Source organism: Esox lucius, chromosome 6 (assembly GCF_011004845.1).
Source record: "Esox lucius isolate fEsoLuc1 chromosome 6, fEsoLuc1.pri, whole genome shotgun sequence".
Lineage (NCBI taxonomy): Eukaryota > Metazoa > Chordata > Actinopteri > Esociformes > Esocidae > Esox > Esox lucius.
In genome coordinates, this window is record NC_047574.1 from 23,072,983 (window position 1) to 23,094,804 (window position 21,822).

At 40.4% G+C, this 21,822-nt stretch overlaps 1 protein-coding gene across 1 annotated transcript in view; it reads left to right on the forward strand.

The window, feature by feature from the left end:
- pdzd8 (PDZ domain containing 8) overlaps positions 1 to 21,822 on the forward strand; it is a 52,983-nt gene that overhangs the window by 26,565 nt on the left and 4,596 nt on the right. The window contains exons 3-4 of the mRNA XM_010892256.5: positions 2,695 to 2,797; positions 21,543 to 21,705. Coding sequence (XP_010890558.1) covers positions 2,695 to 2,797; positions 21,543 to 21,705 — 266 coding nt within the window. The remainder of the gene's footprint in view (positions 1 to 2,694; positions 2,798 to 21,542; positions 21,706 to 21,822) is intronic.

Below are 21,822 nucleotides of genomic sequence, written 5' to 3' on the forward strand. Positions count from 1 at the left end.
GTCTTCAATATTGAACCTTTTCACAAATTCAAATTTTCTGAGATACTGAATTTGGGGTTTTCATTTGTTGTCAGTTATAATCATAAACATTTTATGAAATAAACACTTGAAATATATCAGGCTGTGTGGAATTAATGTATACATTATACAAGTTCCACTTTTTGAATGGAATTACTGAAATAAATCAACTTTTTGATGATATTCTAATTATATGACCAGCACCTGTACAGTGCCTAGTATATCCAAGTGTTTCAATCAATCAATTGAATCTGCCATAGATGGACTCCAACAATGTTCTAGAAACATCTCAACGATGATCAAAGAATAGAATGCACCTGAGATCAGTGTTTTATTTTCAATAAATTTACACACGTTTTTCCAAAAGGCATTTTTGCTTTGTTGTTATCGGGTACCATTTTTTACACTTATGGCAAAAAATATTTAGCCTATTTTTATGAATTTTAAATGAAGCCAAACTTGTCATGTGCTGACGTGGCAGGCTTGCAGCTCCTGTGGATCCAGTGCCCACCCACCTGTTCATTATCCTCGTCACACTCGCCTGTGTTGCCGCTCACTGCCCCCATTTAAATTCCTTCTTCCCTTGTGTATTGTCAGCCATTGTATTTCCCTTCTGTAACCTTTGTTCTTGTTTTATGTTTTGTACATTTCTCTGTTCTCCGTGTACCTGTATCCTGCCTCCTCCTTCAGATGTTACGATAACATAACAAAATGTGGAGAAAGTGAATACTTTCTGAAGGCACTGTAAGCTAGGTGTCCGCGCCTGCTCTTGATAAAGCCTTTTCTTCTCTGGCCACACAAAGAAAATACAGCACTAATCAATTTAATCAGCAAGGCTATCCACTGCACATCTCATTTATGCACCTCCTGCTCATAGGTTAGGTATCCATTCACACGTTTTCATTCCCATCACATCACAGTGTACAGGTTAAAGGTGAACTCTGGACAGCAGCTGCTTCTCCTCCACCCTGTGCTTATGTTGGTGTTAGCCATTGTTGTGCTGCTTGTGTCTGGTAGTGGAGTGGCCACAGACGGTTGGACAACCCGAACAGGCTCCTCATTAATAATACAGTCCGTTCCCATTATGAGGCCAGGCCCTAGTGATGTCTGGCTGGCACTCCTATCCCCAACTGCTGCAAATGGATACCCTCTTACCTCACTGGGCCAGCTAGTCACCTCGAACCAGAATGGACATCCACTTCATCTTACTATACTGGGCCAATGTTGGGTTTGTGTCTGCAGGAGTCGGTGAAAGGATCTTGTGTTTTCTTTAATAAAAGTTTTTAATATTCATGTAATACTCTCTCTGGAATTTTTTTACAAAGGGGACATTTCAAAGTCATTGGATACTTTTTAATATCCACTTTGAATTACGGTTAGAACCCATTTTGTTCCTGTCTTAAGAACCCATTTTGGGTTGAATATTGGAATAATGTAATAGACTGCATTGGTCTGAAATCAACAGCAACTACTTCCAATTAATATTTCAAAGATTAAAACGGTTACATGAGCACTACCGGTCTCATGTTCTTTGTGTTCTATTTGTTTTTATTGGTTACAGTGGCCTCCTAGGTCAGTATCCACACTTGTGATAGTGAGAAACCTTTAACGATGTGATGGTAGCGTGCTTGTTGTCTCGTACCTAGCATGCATCCAACAGATTTATAATGCAGTAATATTCAAAAGTGTTTTTGTATCTCATTTTAAGCCAGACATGAGAGTTTTGTCATTTCACTAAGGGCACAACGACAGATCTTTAAACTAATTGGATCTGGGATTCAAATCAGCAACATGTAATATTTTTAGTCATTTAGCAGACGTCGTTATCCAGATCGACTTGCAGGAGCTATTAAAGCTGTCTTGCTCAAGGGCACAACACAACATTTATAAAAAAAAAATGTATCTTTTCCTTGTGTATCAACGATCCAACCCTGCTGCCCCTAGGTAGTAAACTACTAAAGACACTCTTTTCAACTGAGTAAATGGATGTCCCAAGTTTAAGTGGTGGTTTTAGTGACATTTAGAAATTTAGTCTGAATTAGTCAGTAGCTGGATTATGAAGTTAAGTCTGTGTAAAATGTGTTGTGCATCACCAGTAGATGGAGACAGAGTCTGTGTATATGTGTATATGTGTATATGTATAAACTCTAGAATCCACTATATCAATTTGCACATCAAGTACACTGACCATAGATAGACCTAGTTGTATAAAGTAATAGAGGACTCAGTTAAGTTAGATACTGGGGCAAGAAGAAGGCACTACAGTTTTTTTGCATGCCTTTTAATTACAGCTGTCAGACGTATTTATATATCCTTATTTTTAAGAATAAATATCTAGAAAGATCAATTTCACATTGGTCCACATTTTGTTTGGATTTTAAAATCTCAACACATTGTTGTGCATAGCTACTACTGATATTCTAAAGTATTTAGTTTTTTCCCTGTTGTATATTTTTTGACTACACCAGGGGGCAGCAGTACCCTTGACGTTTGTCTTCTTCAGGTCCTAGTAACAATTGAAAACTGAATTTAGTTTGTTTACAACAGCATCATTGTTCAGCACCAAAGTTCCTTGTATATTTTTACAAAGTCAAGGTTACCTGCTGTACATTAGGTGAATTAGGGAATCTATAATGATCTACTGTCTTTCATTAGTTTTTGTGTTTTCTTATTCAGGCTTTTTATCCTGGGCTCGTATGACAGAGAGACGTATGTACACTGCACCTTTGAGCTGAGCAGCCACGAGTGGAAAGAGAAGACGCGCAGTTCCATCAAAACGGTGGGCTTCTTTAAAATGTTGTTTGCCTGAAGATTGTGTTTTCCCTGATGATTTCAATACACTTTTGTTGGGAGGGGGTAGGTCAGCCATGATCAAACAGACATTACCTGTCTGTAAACCATCTATATTAGCAGACATTATCGATCTGTAAACCATCTATATTAGCATCATTTCAAAAAAGAATTGAATGCATGCACACCTACGCACACCCACCTCAAACAGACACACACCGGCAATCAAACCCAAAACTATCATGGACAGTGCTGACCACAGCACCACGACCCGTAGTGGGCTCTGAGACCCACAACCCAGGACAAATATATTAGGCTGTGAATCTGAGGTTTGCCCGATGCCAGGGGGAACATTACTCTGTATAAGTCAGCCCCTACCCGCGTTATCTTCACGGTCTTCTCTATTCATCACAATGTGCACACTGAGTCTGGGCGTACCTACATCTGAGCCTGTCTTAGGTTGTCCCGTTTTCAAAGGTGGGATCTTACTACTTCCACAATGTTGTGTCATTGGATGTTAGTTCCTCCCATGAGGTTTCTTACCTCCAGTGTTCACCCCAGACCAGAACGCTATGGCCACAGCATCTATATATATTTATACATACCTATGCTTATTTATGCTTACACACTCATATGACGTATATACACACACAAACACACACACACCGGCATCCAGATTTGCATACCTACATTTAATTACATACACACACACACATACATACAAACACCTCACCTATAACTAATCTGCCTCTTGACCCGATCCCAACCCGGCCCCACTCAATAATGTCTACACTGAAAAGCGACCCACAACCTAACCCAAAATCTTTCCAGTTGTACCATCTATTCTGAGGCAGCCTTAAAGATGAATGTTGCACACAAGATAGTAACCATATTTTACACTGACAATCAGTACTTTCTGTATATTAATCTCAATAGAGATATCGTGACCTGACAACCAGTTCTGTACTTGATTCCAGAAGTTTACCTCCACTGATATCAGAACAGATGTTCCACTGATTCTGTTTCACGGTGACAAAGTCTGGACAGTGCCAATGGGTATTTCCCTCTGTACTGAGCACTTTTTTTCCCACGCAAGAATTGTATATAGTAGATTTTATATGCAACCCCGTTTTCAAAAGAGTTGTGATGCTGCGTAAAATGCAAATAAAACAGAATGCAGTCATTTGCAAATAATTTGTCCATGTTTTTAATAGAAAATAGTACAAAGACATATCAAATGTTGAAACTGAAACGTTTTATAGTTTGTGGAAAAATACATGCCCCCTTTTGAATTTGATGCCAGCAGCAAAAAAGTTGGGACAGTAGCATTTACTACTGTGGTGCATCACCTACTCTGTAAGTGTTTGGGAACTGAGAAGACCAAACAGTGTTGTTTTGAAAGTGAAATGTTTTCCCATTCTTGCTTGATATAGAATTTCAGATGGTCAACAGTTCGGGGTCTCTATCGTCTTATTTTTGTTTTATAATGTGTGAGATGTTTTCAATCGGTGACAGGTCTGGACTGAAGGCAGGCCAGTTTAGCACCTGGACTCCGCTAAGATGCCTCAGTCCATCTTAATGAGATTGGGCCCAGAGAAGGTGGCAGAGTTTGTGGATCTTGTTTATAAATGGGTTCTTTTTTGCATGATAGAGTTTTAACTTGCATTTGTGGATACATTTTTTTAGACTACAACATAAGAACCTGGCCATTACTGACTAATTCATTTTAATGTTGGTGGGGTCTAACACAAATCTGCATGGTAGAGTTTTAACTTGCATCCCACACTTTCAGAAGTGTTCCTGAACCCATGTAGTGATGTTCACTCCAGAATCATGTCTGTTTTTAATGTTTCCTGAGGGCCAGGAGATCACGGCCATCCGATATTTGTTTTCAGCCTTTTCCCTTGCATACCAAGATTTCTCAGGATTCTCTTAATCTTTTAATGAAATGATGTACCATAGATGATTAGATCCCCAAAATCTTTGCAATTTTATGTTGAAAAATGTTATTCTTAAATGGTTGCACTAATTGCCTGTGCAGATTTTGAAAGACTCATCCTCTCTGGGTTTTTATTTTTATAACCGATCATGCTACTGACCTGTTGCTAATTAACTTAATTAGTTGTGAGATCTTCCACCAGGTTTTTTTTTTTTTTTGCATTACACAACCTTTCCAGTCTTTTGTTGCCCCGTCCCAGCTTTTTTGAAACAGGTTGCAGGCAATTCAATTCAAATTGGGCATATATTTTTCAAGAAACAATAACATTTCTCAGTTACAACATTTGATATGTTATCTTTGTACTATTTTCAATTGAATATAGGGTTTAAATAATTTGAACATCATTGCATTCTGTTTTTCTATACATTTTACTCATCGTCACAACATTTTTGGAAATGGGGTTGTATTTAATGCACTTAATTCTCACTTCTCAATCATAACAACCTAAAACATGCATTGGATTGCATAAGTATTAACCACCCAATTACCCTTTCCACATTATGTTGTTCCCCAAGGAGAGGAACCACTGAACTATGGAACCCAGTGTTTTTCTCTAAGAAGAACAATAAACTATCATATTGGTGCTCCCTGTTATATTTGACAATATTGTTTGACTTGTTAGATTGGCTACATTTGTGATTCATTTTTCTGCTAACTGTAAATATTCAGTGGTAAATGTATTGTATTATAGAGTACAAGCGTAATATACTTGATCAATCAACACAGATTTTTTTTCCTTTCACAAGTTAATATCTGATGTGACATTTTCAAAACAAAAAAAAGAAAATCAAGTCCCTGGGCAAACCTTTTCCAATTGCAGCAATTAGAAGATATTAACATTATCACATGGGGATTGTTCGGATGTAACTAACAATTATTTGAGACAGAAATGTCAAATTAAATTACTGACTCCACCACTCACACATGCTTGACACTGATTTCCTATCTGTGAACTGGCATTTACATTGACTCAAATTTAATTTCAGTTTCTCAGAACAATTATTGAATTGTTATATTTTATTGTAATATTGTGTTTATTGCCGTCAGTGGTTTTCTTCAACAGGTTCCGGTGACATGGTGAGGTGAATCTTGCATAATTGTAAATGTCATTGGTCTACGCTGTCAATTGGCCAATTGGCCACATGGTGGAGCTTTAACAGGCAATATTCTGGGACAAGCTCACTCCCCTCACCCTGTGTAACCTGGAGTTGGAACATTTCATACTGAGGTCCGTCTCCACACAAGGTATGAATTTGCCTCTCGGACAGAATTACTGATCTGCCCTTAACATAGCGTTAATCATCGATGGATTCAACTCCACGTTTTCTAGACTACAACATAAGAACCTGACCACTACTGACTAATTCATTTTAATATGGGTGGATTCTAACAAAAATCTAACGTTAATCCTCCTGTGTCCTTTGATCATCCTTGAGATCTCTAACTTCAGTGGAGTCCACCTGTAGCAAATGCAATGGATTGGACATGGTTTAGAAAGGCACACAGCTGTCTAAATAAGGTTACACTTCACAGTGTATGTCAGAGCAAACATCAAGCCACGGGACTCTCCATAGACCTCTGAGATGGAGTTGTGGCATTGATCTGGGGAAGTTTATAAATGCCAAAGCATTGAAGGTTACCCAGAGCACAGTCTGCTGCATCATTGTTAAGTGGCCGTTCTGCCAGACTAAGTAACCGCACAAGAACCACATTGGTCAGTGAGAGAGAACCCAATGTCCACTCTAACAGAGCTTCAGAGATTCTCTGCAGAGATGGCAGAAACTGCCAGAAAGACAACCATCTCTGTAGCACTCGATCGATTAGGCCTTTATGGTATAGTGACTCTTTGTAAGTCACTCCTGAGAATAAGACATATGACATACGGTCTAAAGGTCTCTTAAAGCATGTGAGAAAATAATCTCCGGTCAGATGAGATCAAATCTGAACAATTATGCCTGAATGCCAAGCGCTACATCTGGCAAAAAGAAGGTACCGTTCATCAACAGGCACAACCCTCCCTATGGTAATGCACAGTGGTGTAGACATGCTATGGGGATGCTTGTCAGTGGTGAGATATGGCAAACTGGTCAGGTTTGAGGCAAGGCTGAACATGGGCCAAGGTGAATGTTTTAGCACCACAATGACCCAAAGCACACAGCAAAGGTAATGCTGCAGTGCCTTAGGGATAAGTGTGGAAATACTTTTGAGTGGACCAATGGAACTTATATTTTATATTTTCAATAAATTGGGGAAAAAATTTATATTAACTTTTATCTTGGTTATTATGGGGTATTGTGTGTATTCTGATGGCAAAAAATGTATTAATCAAGTCTTACTTATTTTCATGTACTTCAGTTTGTTTTATTTCACACATATAAATGTTTATTAATTGTATACGTTTAACATTTTTTTTACAAATTCTGTCAGTGTTGCGGTGGGCTGTTGTCTGCTAATTTTAGCGTCACATTGTAAAGAGCCTTAATAGCCTTGGTCAGTCGAACAATGACTGATATGCCAACTTGGAGCTACCAATCCTGTCTCCTCTAGGCTACCACACTCCACAGAATAATGTGAAGGGTCTCAATGCAGTACTACAGGTTGTGGAGAAATACTTGAATGCAATTTTAACATGAAAGTCATTAACATTTCGTCCCTCATCACATTTGCCCATATGAAGCTTGTTTGGCTTAGCATTAGTGTTTCACATTGCTCTTCAGACTATTTTGGAGTAGGGCAATTGATAGCTGAAAGCATTTACAATGTTTTTGTCAAAGCTTATGAATCCCATTAATTCCACAAGTTCCTCAACATTCCTTCCAATGTGTCACCACCTCAACTCCTCAGCTCTGAGGCAAGTGATGGACCTGACCAATATGGCTGTCGCCTAGTGTCCCTTTCTGATGGCTCCTGTCCAAATCGAGTGCTGTCACTACTGTAGCTCTCCATTAATATGCAGCATAGAGATTCAGATGCAAGGTGGCATTTGAGCCACTTTATCAGCGTCTTCCAGCTTGTGTCCCCAGCAGGACTCCATGCTAAGGATGAAAGGCGCTACCATCTGAAAAAAGGTCACTTGCTCTTTCTTTCTTAGCTTTCCCCTTAGCATTTTATTCCATGAATGATCGCTGGCCCATGTGTGGCACATGTATGTTAACAGCTTTCATGCGGTTATTCCACTAACGTTACTCTCTGCCCACGAAGTAGCATTTCTACAGTATGATTGGTTCATGTTCTTAAATCATATTATCAAAATAGTTTTCCCCTGTAGATCTAAAATCCCCTGCTGCCAATAGCTATTTAGTAGTTTTATACAAAAGAAAAAACACTGGCTGCCAGTTGAGCATCCATCTAAGCTTGCTCTTCAGTAGCACATAGGGATGTTTGTGAAAATCAATTAATTTGATTGTAGTCATACTGAGTATTGTTGTGTGGTCACAGTTAGTATGATTTTCACACCATAATGTTACTGGTAAATCGTTGTGATCCACGATGGGGTTCGTCAAAAATAATGACACTTTTTAATCTTGGTAGTGCTCCCTCCCTTTAACACTCCTAGCTATCATAGCATTACCCAGGCCGTTTCCTTCGGTGTGCTTACTGTCCTCCACCCTGCTCCATATGTAAGGTTCACTTCAGCACCTGTGTGTAGCAGTCAGGGAAGATGTTGTGGACGCTGGGGTAAATTTAGCCCTTTTCCATTACTGAGCTTGGCTGGGTTATTACTGATAGGAAGCCTGTGGTGCGGGCAGCTCCGCCAGGCGTGTTTGCACATCTGCCTCACTGATTCCATCATGTGGTCCTGAGTGCTGATGCTTCCTGACAGCCTAACAGACAGGAAGACAACAATGGGCTTCTGTACGTGTTTATATTCCACCTATGGGTTTACGGTGTGTGTTTCCATTTTATTTGGGTCTTAAGTAACCTATTGTTAACGTTAAAAAGTGAATTGGTGTCTGTGTGCAAGTGTCGTTCCCACCCCAATGTTAATAATAAATAGTTGATTTGAATTAAACTCGATTCTTCAGGATTTTGTTCAAACATGCCTAAAGGTGCATGCTTACATTACAAGGTGATTGGCTGAATGGCTTTCAAAGAACTGATTCAGTGACAATGGATGTCCACTGTGTGTGTTTTTTCTTTCCCATGATGAAAACAATAACAAGACACAAGCACACGTAGCCCTTTTCCCATACATTGAAGGCACAGTACTCCTCTTTCAAAAGGATCACCTCACCCCAGTGGTTAGGAGGTCATTACACTGAGGAAGGACTCAGTGTCTTTCACCACAGAAAGCTGTCTCTACCCCCCCCCACCCCCGTTCCCCCCATCGACCCATCATTGCTGGTGGTCATGTGAACAGAGCAGGCAGACAATAGTCCACTGCTCAGTTCCTGGAGAGAATATTTGTGGCTATTGCAATGTTCATGTTGGCTCAGTAGCTGGAGTTAGGTGCTTTCTCTGAGTTTTCACTCTTTAGCTGGTCTGGGCTCTTTCTTTTCTGTGTCGGCTGCCTCTAAAAACAGGCATACACTAGACTAGAGGATCTCACGGGCCTGTTGCAGATTAAACAGGCCCGTTTAATCTCATTCCAAACCTGCATTGTTGGGTTGAGGTCTGTTGACTGGATTTGTCTGACACGGCAGTGTTTTTCCACTTGCCTTTTGTCGACTGTTGGTGATCACATACCCACTTGAAGCTGGTTCTTCTAGTTGGTCACCTCAAATCTGTTACAGAGTAAACAAATGGACTGTCAGGATGTGGCACTTCTCAGGCCCTTCTTCCTAGGTGTGGCTGATCAACGCCACACTCTGATTCTCTTTCCAGCTGGGTGTCTGTGACGTAGCAACGGATTAAAGACACAGGCACCAGGTCTTGTTGACTGTTATCATCATTGAATTTACAATCAATTCACCTTCTAGAGGGCTGCAAGCAGTGAATGTAGAATTGATGGTGGATAGTGTGCATGACAGATCTTGCCAGAACCACATTACTGACTTCCTGTCATTTGGGCTTCGAATGCCTTCATCTGATGCATTGGACAGCATTGCTCATTAGAGAGTGAATTACTTTATTTGCTGTTAAAGGTAAGAATTGTCCCAGGCTCAGGAAGATAAACCAATATTGTTAACCAAACCATTCAAAAGCAGACTGCTTTGCTTTGACGTTTTTAAAAAAACAATTTTTTTTTACCAGTATCATTGTATTTATGGTCTTGGATTTAGCTTTGGTTTGGAATCAAAGCATATCTCAGGCTGCATAGTTTATCACACTGGTTAACTTTAGCATTATGTTCATATAATGTTTTACAGAAAAGGCACATTTTGCTCCTCGGTTTATCATTTTTAAATCATATGTGTGAAAATGTCTAATTTCTTAAAATACATTCTGCAGTGGTTCACATTTCCTCTGATCCAGAACTCTGATGTCAGACAGTAAGGGTACAGTAAAATGACATGACATGATACCATACATGTAGATGCTGGAAGGGTTTAGTCTGCTCTGGTCGGGTTTGGAAGGTTGCTTGATATGGGATGTTCTAATACACTGGATTTACTGTAGCTGGATCAGACCAATCCAATGTAGACGAGGCTGGTTGTATAGTACACCGAAAGTAGCTAGACCGGACCAGTACACCGACAGTAGCTAGACCGGACCAGTACACCGAAAGTAGCTAGACCGGACCAGTACACAGACAGTAGCTAGACCGGACTAGTACACAGACAGTAGCTAGACCGGACTAGTACACAGACAGTAGCTAGACCGGACTAGTACACAGACAGTAGCTAGACCGGACCAGTACACAGACAGTAGCTAGACCGGACCAGTACACCGACAGTAGCTAGACCGGACCAGTACACCGACAGTAGCTAGACCGGACCAGTACACCGACAGTAGCTAGACCGGACTAGTACACAGACAGTAGCTAGACCGGACTAGTACACCGACAGTAGCTAGACCGGACTAGTACACCGACAGTAGCTAGACCGGACTAGTACACCGACAGTAGCTAGACCGGACCAGTACACCGACAGTAGCTAGACCGGACCAGTACACCGACAGTAGCTAGACCGGACCAGTACACCGACAGTAGCGGGACCGGACCAGTACACAGACTGTAGCGGGACCGGACCAGTACACAGACTGTAGCGGGACCGGACCAGTACACAGACTGTAGCGGGACCGGACCAGTACACAGACTGTAGCGGGACCGGACCAGTACACAGACTGTAGCGAGACCGGACCAGTACACAGACTGTAGCGAGACCGGACCAGTACACCAGCAGTAGCGAGACCGGACCAGTACACCAGCAGTAGCGAGATGGACCAGTACACCAGCAGTAGCGAGACCGGACCAGTACACCAGCAGTAGCGAGACCGGACCAGTACACCAGCTTTAGCGGGACCAGACTAGTACACCAGCTTTAGCGGGACCAGACTAGTACACCAACTTTAGCGGGACCAGACTAGTACACTTTATAGCTCTTTACCTTCCGGGATCCAATGAGGTTTTAAGGCAGGCTCAGTAAATGCCAGGGGTTAATAAGGTAAGTCAGCACTGAGAAGTTCTAGAGAGCTTAGTTGCATCCGAAGATCGCACATGACCCCCACCTGAGAACTTCACAGACAAGGATATGACCAGGCAAATACTGCATTTGCCTGATTGACAAGACTGCACAAGCTCACAGCACCAAGTACCAAGAAAAAAGAATGAAATACCAATGTGATAAGGAACAGAAAGATGTGCGTCATGCCATCCCCTTCGCCCTCTGCTGTTTTAAAGGAAATTGCTGACATGAAAGGAAGGACATTTGTGTCTTTGTGGTGATTTTATTTTACTTTTGGAGAACTGCACTATAGCATGATGCTGATGAGAGATAATTCCTTGGGCATGAAGGACAATGGACATGCTATAAATGGACCTGAGTGGACTACGTGTGGGTGAAGGACCTACTGGAGAGGCTGTATGTGTAATTGCAAATTAGGAGGGGGGGGGGGGTTGTCAAGAGCACATTTTTTAGTGTTCCCCTGCGTCTCCATAACAACTCCTTTGTCCTCTTGCTTTGAAGCCGGCCTCCTATCATAAGCCACCATGAGGACATGGAAATTCAAATATCCTCTTGATGACAAACTGCAGCATAAATTTGACCGCAAGCTTTGACAAGACCTTTGTGAAATATAAATGGAAAAGATAGTTGTTGATCACATGATTTTCAGACTGTTTCTCATATCTGTAACTGTGCCTCTTTATGTGATCTGCCTTACCCTCAGCTGGTTTTTATTTGAAGGGAGTTTTTTCTGAATAGGTTGCAGTTTTTATTACAAATTTCTATTGATATCCGGAGCATGCATTTTTTTTCTTCCTTGTTTTACAATAGTTTTTACTGATAGGACAATGTTGTGAGGTTGAATGAATATTGATGTTGAAAATCTGAAAGTGGCGGTATAAACAGGAAAAGTATAAATTATTGTTATTGAGTTTTCAAAAGAGAAAAGGGCAAACGAGAGACATGACAGGCAATAATAATTGTCATTTATGTGTGAGGCCTCATTTAGATGGGCACATCAACAACAAGCCCAACAAGAGTAATGAAGTTGACTTAAAACCTAATACAGTTATTGGGTGTAGTCAAATTGCAACGCTTCACATGCACAATATATCAAGCAGCCAATAGAAGGCAAATAAAAACCATCACACATTCTATTCTACTGTATATTGAACCAAAACAACCCAAATCAAGCCAGACTGTCTTACTAGCCCTTTTTAAATAGTTGGGGTCACCATGTTTGATTTACTCGTTATTCCTTTAGTAGCCCTCAAATTTGCTACTGTGACTTTCCAAGTGTTTCTCTGAAGGAGCTAATCAACTTGAACAGTGCTCATGTAGACCCCCTAGCCAGTGGCTATTCAAGGCTCCTCCAACGATGCCACTAATTGGACATGGCAGCGAATTGCTGTCTGCTTGCCTCGCAGGGACTTGTACCCTATAACCATACACAAATCGATCTGACATGTGGTATTAGATTAGATTACCGGGCAGCCCAGTGACAGGGAAAAGGATTTGTTCACCCCAGCCAGCATCCGGCAGACGCTCTGCTCACGTGCAACCCCAGAGCAGAGCTTTCAGCCTAACCATGCTGCAACAGCCACAGCCCTCTGAACTACAGCAGCCTCTTCACTGTTTAGGCTAACACACTGTGTGCATTTTGGGGTACTATTGATTAAGCCAGTTTAGCTACAACAGTTGCTCTACTTGGCTTACATGCAGGATATATAGGCTGAAGAAAACGAAAGGGCCGGTATTGGTTATTGCGCACAGGAAAATGTGTCTTACCTGGCTAGTCTTTAAATTTATGTTGCGTATTCTAGGCCACTGTTGTTTTTAATTCATGGTTTTGTTAGGCATTGTAATAAGGAATTAGACTTTCTTATTGGCCAGTAAGGTGAAAGTCAAACCTGGTATTTGAAATAGATACTCTGTAATGAATCAAGGAAAATAATGTCTTACTTCTTCCGGCCATATAAAAGCACATTGCTTATGTTCTTTGTTTTTGCGCAAGTAAAATATAATTATTCTGAAATAGACAGTGGATTGTGTTATTCACTGTTTTTACTTTGCCTATATGTTTTTCTCCTAAGTGACAAGAAACGGTAATTTGAATTTAAAAGCATAAAATATCCATGAAAAGTGCCAATGTTAGGAGAGTTCAGCCCCTGTTTATTCTCAAGGTTTGTTTTTCCAACAATATGGTTAATTTTGAGTCCTCCTTCAGTTTCTTAATCAGAAACAGCTTGACATAAAATATATGATTTATATTTGGATAGTAAAAGGAAGTTCCTATCATCCTTAGGTCAGCTGTAGCATGGGTGCACTTTAAGAGGATTTATGTTGATTTCTGTTATGTAGGTTGAAGGAATTATAAGTAAATGGTCCACAATTATAGGCCATAAAAAACAATAATAACCTATATTTTCTAAGAAATATGCTAGTATTAATCATGTACGGCGTCCCTATGGATAAAAAAAAAAAAACAGTATTGTGGCTTTCCATGGATATTTTTTTTTGCTGTGGTGTAGTAGTTAGGTAATGTGCATGTGAAAGTGTCTTCTATCTCAATGGGGGATAAAAGCAAAGAACTTTCCAATGAAAACTGACAAATGGTTCTTGACCTTCGTAAATCAGGCAGTGGAGAAACAAAATGATTCAACCTAATTATTAACCGGTTCTTAGATATCCTTAATGTTGATTAACTGATGGCTGTGGTATATAATATGTATGACATGATGTATACCATGTATATTACATCACTTTTTACTCCTGTAATTGCGTTGGTAGCTGAATTGCATCAAAGCATCAACGGGTTTGAGGTACAACCCCATTTCCAAAAGAGTTAGGAAGTTGTGTATAATGTAAATAAAAACAGAATGCAATGATGGGTCTGTCAGAAGTGAGGATAAGGAGGGGTTCACCACTCTGTGAAAGACTGAATAACGTAAGAATAACTTTTGCAATATAAAATTCCAAAGATTTCAAGGATCTCATCTACGATACATAATATCATTAAAAGATTCAAAGAATCCGGAGAAATCTCTCCACGCATGGGAAAAGGCCGAAAACTGTCCTGTGGGCTGACTAGGGGAATAGTGTGAACGTTGCGTCCTCCGGACTAAAGAGGAGAGGGACCAACCCGGCTTCTTTTCAGCGCACAGTTCTAAACTAAAAGAATAAGGCTGTTTAATTAGCTTCTTGGTATGGCACACTTCTGGTGGATGGATTGTCTTGAAAAAGGGGAAATGCTTATTAACAACTATGTAAACAAATGTGTGCGCACCAAGAGAAATTAGCTGTTTGTGTAAACTGAACATTTCTGTGAGCTTTTCTTTGAGCACATGAAGGCGTGGGTCCAACACTGGTTGCATTTGTTTTTGATCATCTTTATCAAGGGTGACAAACATTTTGGAGGTGACTGGTACCAAGGAACATAACACAGAAGGAGAGCAATTGCTCGGAGAGCCGCAGTCTCATTTATTAGGTGCTGTCTATCCTGTCATTATCTGCTGTGTGTGTGTGTTCTGGGAGGGGCCCCTATTTGCAAATGACCCTGTGGAGGTGGAGGAGGAGACGGCTGATTGGACAGAGGCTTGAGCAACAGGTGTATACACAAGGCTACAGTGTTTGTCAGTACAATGGCTTCAATGACTGTCCCTCAACACACAAACAAACAAACACACGCACACAGGCACTCACCAAACCAACCATGTGTTTCAACTGTTGATGTCACCTGGCATATTTGCTCTATTTCTTGGCATCTGCTACACGGGTAATCTGTTTCTCACCAATGTAATTTGTCAGACGGCTTGTCATTACAATTGCAGCTCACAATTTGATGTCTTTGTACATTTTGTTCAAAGGCAATGTTGGCTTAGTAGAGCACACACCATAGGGGCATCCAATGTTGGCTTAGTAGAGCACACAATTGTTTGTGCGGGCACATTGGTTTTTACTGCGATGCTTCGTGTTGTTTATGATTTCATAATACGTTTAATCCTGTGAACAGTAACTAAAGACATGTTGTGGTGATATATTAAATATAAATATAATGGTGTTAACTCAGGAAAAATTGCCACTTAATTTTTGGATGACATGTTTTTTTTAATTATTTTATTTTTTACTGTGCACATGTTAGGGAGAATAGACTGAAAATGAAAAAAGTCCACATTGAAATTATGGTCATATGAACTACATCTGTTCCAAATATACATTTAGCAGACAGTTTAATCCAGAAAGACTTGTTAGTGCACTCATCTTAAGATCCCTAGGCTTGAAACCAAACCACATAGTACATTTTTACTTACTAAAGATTGTTATAAACATATAGAATGTAATGTAATTGTAGTAAGGCTAAAAGTAGGCCAGCAGATGTCATTTTATGAAAATTCCAGAATATTCTGGTAGTTTACTGGTAGCTTTTGACATTTTCCAGTAAAGTACCCTCTTTTTGCAAACCTGCCCTAATTTCTCTGCATTTACCATTCACTAAAGGCAAATTGTTATGTTGTACACACAGCTCGGGGAGAAATGCTGATGAAAGAGTAGGCGTCCTTATGGAGGTGTGTGTCTGTATCCTCTAGGTAATGACAGCTAGGCCATCTTTGGGCCAGGTCTGTGTGGACTGTGTACAGCGCGGTGTAAATCAATGTGCTGCGGAGTGCTGCACGCCACAGCCCTGGTGAGGTAGCATCTGTCTGCCTGCTCATGACATTATTGACCTGGCTGAATCCTCCACAGCTCCCTGCTGTTCCCACCATCTCCTCCGTAATTGGCCTTTAGTTGGCGTTCATCCTTGCAAATCACCCATAATTGTGGCTCACGACGCTCCTCTGTGTGTGAGGAAGAACACCCCTCCCCCGTACCTATTAGGAAAACAGTGACATGTATACATGGGTTGTCTTAGGGACTTGCTGTCTGAGTGTGTAGAACTGTCATAGCAGAGGGTCTTTGGTCTGCTTTCTTCTTTTGTTTTATGACTGTTCGCTACTATGTAACAGCCTTCAAGATATGTCAGACTTGACGGATTCAAATTGTGTTGGTAGTCTGTTAATGGCAAACTGATCAGCATCAATCCTCCTTGACCTGGCAATCACACAGTATTTTAATCCTGGAACACTAAAGATGCTTCCAAGGTACAATACCATGAACACATTTTTTGAATGTCTTATTCCGATGACTGAGTTTCTTTAGGATGGATACAATTGTTAATACACAAGAGTCCAGCTGTGGATTTTCAGTCAATTGTCTTTGCATAGTGCCTGTAGTAGAGAATAGCAGACCATTGATCTGATGTTCAATTGTCTAGTTGCTTGCAACCTGTGTGATTTGCAATTGACATGACTCATAACCAGCAACCAAATTGGAGTGCTTTCAGAGGAAGACCTTCTCACTTGAAAGCCTCAGGGTTAGATCATACAGTTCTCTCTCCTGGCACAAAGAATATATTAGCCTCAGTAATGGTGGCGGAGCCCTTGATATTCACTCATGCCCGGCTACACTGAGCTTGAATTTGGTCAATGTATGTGTGGTTTCAAACCCTTTTCTGAAGCTTCTGTTTGAAAGGGTGGTGTTTTTGAAAAATTGGCAACCGTAGTTTGCTGCTCAATTGTGACAAGACAGTGTTGTCAACTTATTGACATACAAAAAAGACTTAACTGCCAGCTGCCATAGGGCTAATATCAGATGGTGCTGCAATGGATAGCAGACGTGTTTGGGGCTACTGAACTAACCATAAACCCTAGGCAAAGCTCAGTAAATGTATCCATCATATAACCCAAGGGAACCACATTCCCACCTATTATTCATATCTGCTACATAGCACTGCTAATACATGGACATGACCCCAAACATACTTTCATTTGCTGAGGAAGGGGAAAAAATGACTTCAAAATGAACAACAAATACATATTTCTTAAATAACTGCCTTTTTTGTAAGGAATAGATATACATTAACAAAATATTGTATTTACCCCTGAACAGGTAGCCTAACTGCTTACAAATACTTATTTTAGCCAGCAATGAACTTGCTATACCTTTCTATGGGCACCCTTCCATTCCAGGACATTTAAGCCTCTCTTTTTTTATTTTTCCTAGATGCATATGATTTGTGTTTTACATAAACGTTCAATAAATGTTAAGCAGTTTGCTTTTCAAACGTGGGCCAAATTGCCAGTAGAAAAAGGCAGCAGCCTCTCTGATTCCCACAGAAAGAAACTGCTGGCAGTTATTAATGTCTTTCATTTGTGTATTTTAAGTTTTAAGGGGGTGCTTTTAGTTTATAAATCTCTGAATGGTTTAGGACCTGAATACATTTCTGATATGTTTGAAGAATATAAACCGAGCAGGGCTCTTAGATCCATGAACACAGGTCAGCTAATAGAGCCCAGAGTCCGAACTATACATGGAGAAGCTGCGTTTAGGACTCATGCTGTGCAAAACTGGAATAAACTACCAGAAGATCTTAGACGTGCCCCAAACGTATCCATTTTAAATCCAGGTTAAAAACACTTCTCTTTTCATGTGCCTATGACTGAGCACTTAAACTTAACCACACTGTTTAGCCTTATAGCTTCCTATGTTTTTATCCCATTTTTATATGTTTTCTTATTGTATTTTTTATTATTATGATGTATTCATTTGTTTTGATGTTTTCATTTGAGTATTTGTTTTTATGTTTTTGTACTTTCATAGATTTTTCTTTGTAAAGCACATCAAATTGCTTCGATGTATGAATTGTGCTATATAATTAAACTTGCTTGTTATTTTCTCAATTGTTTCTCAAAAATGTTTTGTTTTTGCAATGTTGGTGTCCAAAAGTATATTACCAAATGTTATTTTTATTGATTCATTTTGACAACAAGTAATGTCTTCACCTGTTGTTAATGGCAAGTGACCTAAAATGTTTATCCAGTCCTGCTTGAAAATCAACTAATCAGACTGCCAAATGGCTACTCAACATGTATTGATTTATTGTCAGTGAACCGCAACTATTTCAACTATAGATTTAGCAGACATTTTAATGCAGAGACACATACATTGCTCTCTATCATTGACTTGATGATGATCACAATTTTGTCTAATGTAGCAATATTCTAAGAATTATGGTCTGTTTAGCAGTTTGTCTTTATATCTGCTGTAAGACATTAATTGATTTTCAACCCTTATAGTTTCCCCACAAACACCTGTTCCCTTTTCAATGTTGTTAGAACATTCTTGGAAGGGGTGCATTGGGCACAGATCAGGTTAAGCCTTGAGGCAGAGGCCTGCGTTAAATGAATTAGGAAAGTCTCAAATGAAAAGGCAGGTTTCTGGGTTTATAGGGTTTAAAAACAGGTCCCAGCCATATTTGCACCAGTCACCATGATGTTTTCCATGGGTCCCATGTCAACCTGATTTTTATTTTTCTGTAGTACTTTAAGTCATAACTCAATTGCAACTATAAACAATGTGTGGACAAAATGTTGGTGCTACTGTATAATTAGGTGTTTTTGCCAAAGGCAAAGCTTTGGTTTTGGCCTTATTATTCCAATTTCTCCCACTCACTCTAGAGCCTAAACAATATAAGCTGTCAACACGAAACCAACTCTCAAATACAGAGTTTTGCAACACTGGTTTTTGAGAAGATGGTTTTGATATTATCAATTGTTAATTCTAACAATATTCTAATTAGTTTGGAATGCATTTCAGTGGTAAAAAAGGTAACAGACTTGGTGGGCACAAAACCAGAAATTCTTGACACATCTCCTCAAGTGATCAACTCCAAACCAGTGTTGATATTTTCAGACTGTCCATTTAGGTGTTTTATTCTATGTATTATCTTTGTATACACTCACCTAAAGGATTATTAGGAACACCTGTTCAAATTCTCATTAATGCAATTATCTAATCAACCAATCACATGGCAGTTGCTTCAATGCATTTAGGGGTGTGGTCCTGGTCAAGACAATCTCCTGAATTTCAAACTGAATGTCAGAATGGGAAAGAAAGGAGATTTAAGCAATTTTGAGCGTGGCATGGTTGTTGGTGCCAGACGGGCTGGTCTGAGTATTTCACAATCTGCTCAGTTACTGGGATTTTCACGCACAACCATTTCTAGGGTTTACAAAGAATGGTGTGAAAAGGGAAAAACATCCAGTATGCGACAGTCCTGTGGGCGAAAATGCCTTGTTGATGCTAGAGGTCAGAGGAGAATGGGCCGACTGATTCAAGCTGATAGAAGAGCAACTTTGACTGAAATAACCACTCGTTACAACCGAGGTATGCAGCAAAGCATTTGTGAAGCCACAACACGCACAACCTTGAGGCGGATGGGCTACAACAGCAGAAGACCCCACCGGGTACTACTAATCTCCACTACAAATATGAAAAAGAGGCTACAATTTGCACAAGCTCACCAAAATTGGACAGTTGAAGACTGGAAGAATGTTGCCTGGCCTGAAGGGTCTCGATTTCTGTTGAGACATTCAGATGGTAGAGTCAGAATTTGGCGTAAACAGAATGAGAACATGGATCCATCATGCCTTGTTACCACTGTGCAGGCTGGTGGTGGTGGTGTAATGGTGTGGGGGATGTTTTCTTGGCACACTTTAGGCCCCTTAGTGCCAATTGGGCATCGTTTAAATGCCACGGCCTACCTGAGCATTGTTTCTGACCATGTCCATCCCTTTATGACCACCATGTACCCATCATCTGATGGCTACTTCCAGCAGGATAATGCACCATGTCACAAAGCTCGAATCATTTCAAATTGGTTCCTTGAACATGACAATGAGTTCACTGTACTGAAATGGCCCCCACAGTCACCAGATCTCAACCCAATAGAGCATCTTTGGGATGTGGTGGAACGGGAGCTTTGTGCCCTGGATGTGCATCCCACAAATCTCCAACTGCAAGATGCTATCCTATCAATATGGGCCAACATTTCTAAAGAATGCTTTCAGCACCTTGTTGATTCAATCTCATGTAGAATTAAGGCAGTTCTGAAGGCGAAAGGGGGTCAAACACAGTATTAGTAGCTTTTTGCTTAACCGTTTCTTGACTATGGCTATACTTATGAGCATTAATTAATCCCTAAACAATATCTTTTGAGCCATCCAAATGTTTCACGTTATTTCACTTCAAAATTGTAAAACTTTTTTTTATATCAACAAGCACTCTAAATATCCTTCAGTAAATGTCTTTTATAGTTATTTGAAAATGTGGAAGTGCTGTATGTTCATTATGTTCTTTCTTTTACAGGGCTACATGTAGCTTTTTTATCATTTTTTATGCCAAGGTTCTAATCAAACCAATGCACAACCCCTCGTACAGATCATCTGCTTATTTATCCCTGCCCCTAACTCAATCAGTGCCCTCCTCAAGAATTACAACAAATGACAGCTAGAAAATTACAGTCGTTTGTCTCACTCTCAATGTCCTCTGTCTCTCAGACTGGGAACCCTTCCTTCCTCTCCCCTCATCTCTCCTCATCCTCCCCTTCACTTCTTTTTTAACCATCCATCTCTCATCATATTTGACCTCTCTTTCAAGATATGACAGACAGCTTCAACTTCCTCCACAATTTGGCTTAAGCTGTAATTGTGTTGATGAGTGAACTATGTTTATAATGGGAATTGTTTCTTGAGGACATGGTATTATGAGGTTCTACATACAATGGGGGTACTCCTACGTTACGAGCACTGCACTATAGCATCACGTGTCACTTTGCGGTGGGGCATGGAGACAAAGCAGGTTGCCCCGACATCAAAACAGGTGCTTGGTGGGTTCCGTGACTTGCGCTTGGAACACTGTGACAGTGATGGAGGCAGCTGGTAAACACCAGGGTTGGAAAATTGTCCATAATTGCAGACCAAACTTTCCCTTAGAATTAGCCTGCAGTGCTTTGCCGCAGTCTCACCCCGGAGTGTGGAGGCAGACTTATTGCTCAGAAACATTCGTCATCTCTTTACCATTTGGCTACTGCTATAGACGCCTTCAAGAGGTTCAGTGTTCTAGAAATGAAATTCTTCAACTAATGTTGTAAATTTGTATGCTGCCATCAACAATCTTTAATATTAGTCTGTCAACTAATTCAGGTAGAGGAACCTAAAGTATAAGGATACTTTATTTTCTTAAATCGATCCAAGTTTACTGTAATGCTATGTTGAAAGTACTAATGTATGTTTATTTCTGTCTTTGTGTTTCAGACCGAGCTGATCAAAGGACCTTCCGGCAGTGTGGGTATGACATTCAGGCATGTCCCCGCCAGTGAGGGTGATGCTGTCCATGTCAGCATCGAGACGATCACTCCCAACTCTCCTGCCGCCCTGGCAGACCTGCAGCGGGGCGATCGGCTCATCGCCATCGGAGGTGAGACACAAAGCCTGTGCAGTATGAGTCAGACTGACTGGCAGGATCTCAGAATGGTTGAAGTGGCTTAAGAACAATAGCGTTCAGTACCAGTGGACCGCATGTTGTTCAGTTGTA